Source organism: Ceraceosorus guamensis (genome assembly GCF_003144195.1).
Source record: "Ceraceosorus guamensis strain MCA 4658 unplaced genomic scaffold IE81scaffold_242, whole genome shotgun sequence".
Classification (NCBI taxonomy): Eukaryota; Fungi; Basidiomycota; class Exobasidiomycetes; order Ceraceosorales; family Ceraceosoraceae; genus Ceraceosorus; species Ceraceosorus guamensis.
The window spans coordinates 142-1,850 of NW_020290237.1; the positions used below are offsets into that span (position 1 = coordinate 142).

General features: G+C 58.1%; 1 protein-coding gene across 1 annotated transcript; it reads left to right on the forward strand.

The window, feature by feature from the left end:
• Nucleotides 1-684: 684 nt before the first annotated feature.
• Nucleotides 685-1,675, forward strand: IE81DRAFT_356126 (hypothetical protein; the record flags this gene model as incomplete). Its single annotated transcript, XM_025516677.1, has 1 exon — nt 685-1,675. A coding segment is annotated over one exon (991 nt), but the record flags the coding sequence as incomplete, so codon positions are not given.
• Between the last annotated feature and the right edge of the window lie 34 nt (nt 1,676-1,709).

Consider the following 1,709-nt stretch of genomic DNA (forward strand, 5'->3'; position numbering starts at 1 on the left):
GCCCCCCTCCCCGTTGTTTACCGGTACGTATATTATGATGATGTCTTTTTGGAGCTGCACCGCTCGCATGCGCCTTCTATATATGCATACGCATGCCCAATGGCGTTCACAAGCTAAGCTGCATGCATGCATGCATGCATGCGCATACGCGCTCCAACAATTGTGAATATCTCCGCTGCTGCAGCGGCCAACGCCGTGTGAATGGATGGATGGATCGCGATCAGAAGCGCGACAAATAAGCATCACCTTGCCATGTACCTGTACACCTATACGCGTGGGCGGCGTGATACACGGGTATGCTGCTGAAAGCGCAACTTGAAGCGCTCGAACGAGATGTCTCGGCTGATCCTTGATTTGGTTCGAGGATCAATTCCGCAGCATGACGAAGCAGCAGTCACGAGAGTGTACAGCGGCTTCAAGGGGAAGGTGCATGCATCATCGCAGCTCAAAGTCACTCACTTATAGTCGTGCAGGTGAGTGTGGCAGCGCTCTCTTCACACTCGCCCGTGCGCGTGCGCGTGGCTGCGCCCATTATGAAGTCACTTTCGATTCAATAATTGGCTCAACCGACTCGCAACTGCTGCTCGCCATGCGCACTTTTCTTTTTGAGCACTTTGACTTGATCACAATCTTGAATTAAATTGTATTCTGCGGGCGCGCGCAAGCAGCAGCGGCAGCAGTATCCGCAGGCTTTCCCATCAAAGCGCCCCCGCCGCCGCAACGTCGCGCGTGCTTCATCCTTCTTGTCGCTCCGAGCGGTCGCGGTCGCGGTCACGAGTCTCTTTGACTTTGTTCGCACGATCCACCTTCCACTCATCATCCATTGCGAACTTGCAAGATAGCAAGATTTGCCGTCGCATCTACTCACACGCCTCAAACATGTCCAGCCCATCCGCGTCGATGGGGCGCACAGAGGGCTACGCAGCACCCACCCACGAAGTCATGTCGTTGGCCGATGCCTGCCAGCGGCGGTCCGAAGAGGTGCGAATCGAGTCGCCCTTGGAGCAGCAGCAGCAGCAGCAACGCAAAGAGGAATACGAGGCAGATGCGCGAAACACACGGTCAGAAATCGTTCAGGCAAGCAGCGAGCCAGCAGAGAGCGCGTCGGCACCTGCTCCGACCAAAGTGTGCAAGCGAAAGCAGCGCCACCATCAGCATCAGCATGGGCACGGGTCCAGCGAGGCGAGTGCGAGGCATGCGCGCCATCCTCGTTCGCATTCCAATCGCCCAGCAGCGCTTCATCAGCCTCTGCACGATGCGCCCAGTCGAGGTCCTTATTCTCCTCTGCCCACGCACGATCAGTCGCCTTACGAGACGGCGGCGGCGAGCGCGTACATTGCGAGCGGACATCATCTCCACAAGCATTCCTATGCGCATGCACGCTCCGAGTCGGCGGGCCAGGAAAAGCATGCCAACGAACCCAGCAGCAGCAGCAGCAGCAAAAGACCGCTTTCGAGCGGCTCATCGTACGGACGCATCCAACGCGCTGCGGTCAAGGGACAGCAGGTGGACAGGTGGCTCTTTGTGCTGCTCCACGCTCTTCTCATCCTCCTCTTCATCGTCTTGTTGGCAGTGTGGGGAGCGGGAAGGGATTCGGCAGGTTTCGAGTCGCGCCTCAACAGCGCCCAAGTCCCGAGCGCTCAAGCGGGCATCACCTTGCTCGGAAATTGCGGTGGTGAGTTTGCCCCGTTGGGCGAAGAGGGGGGGGG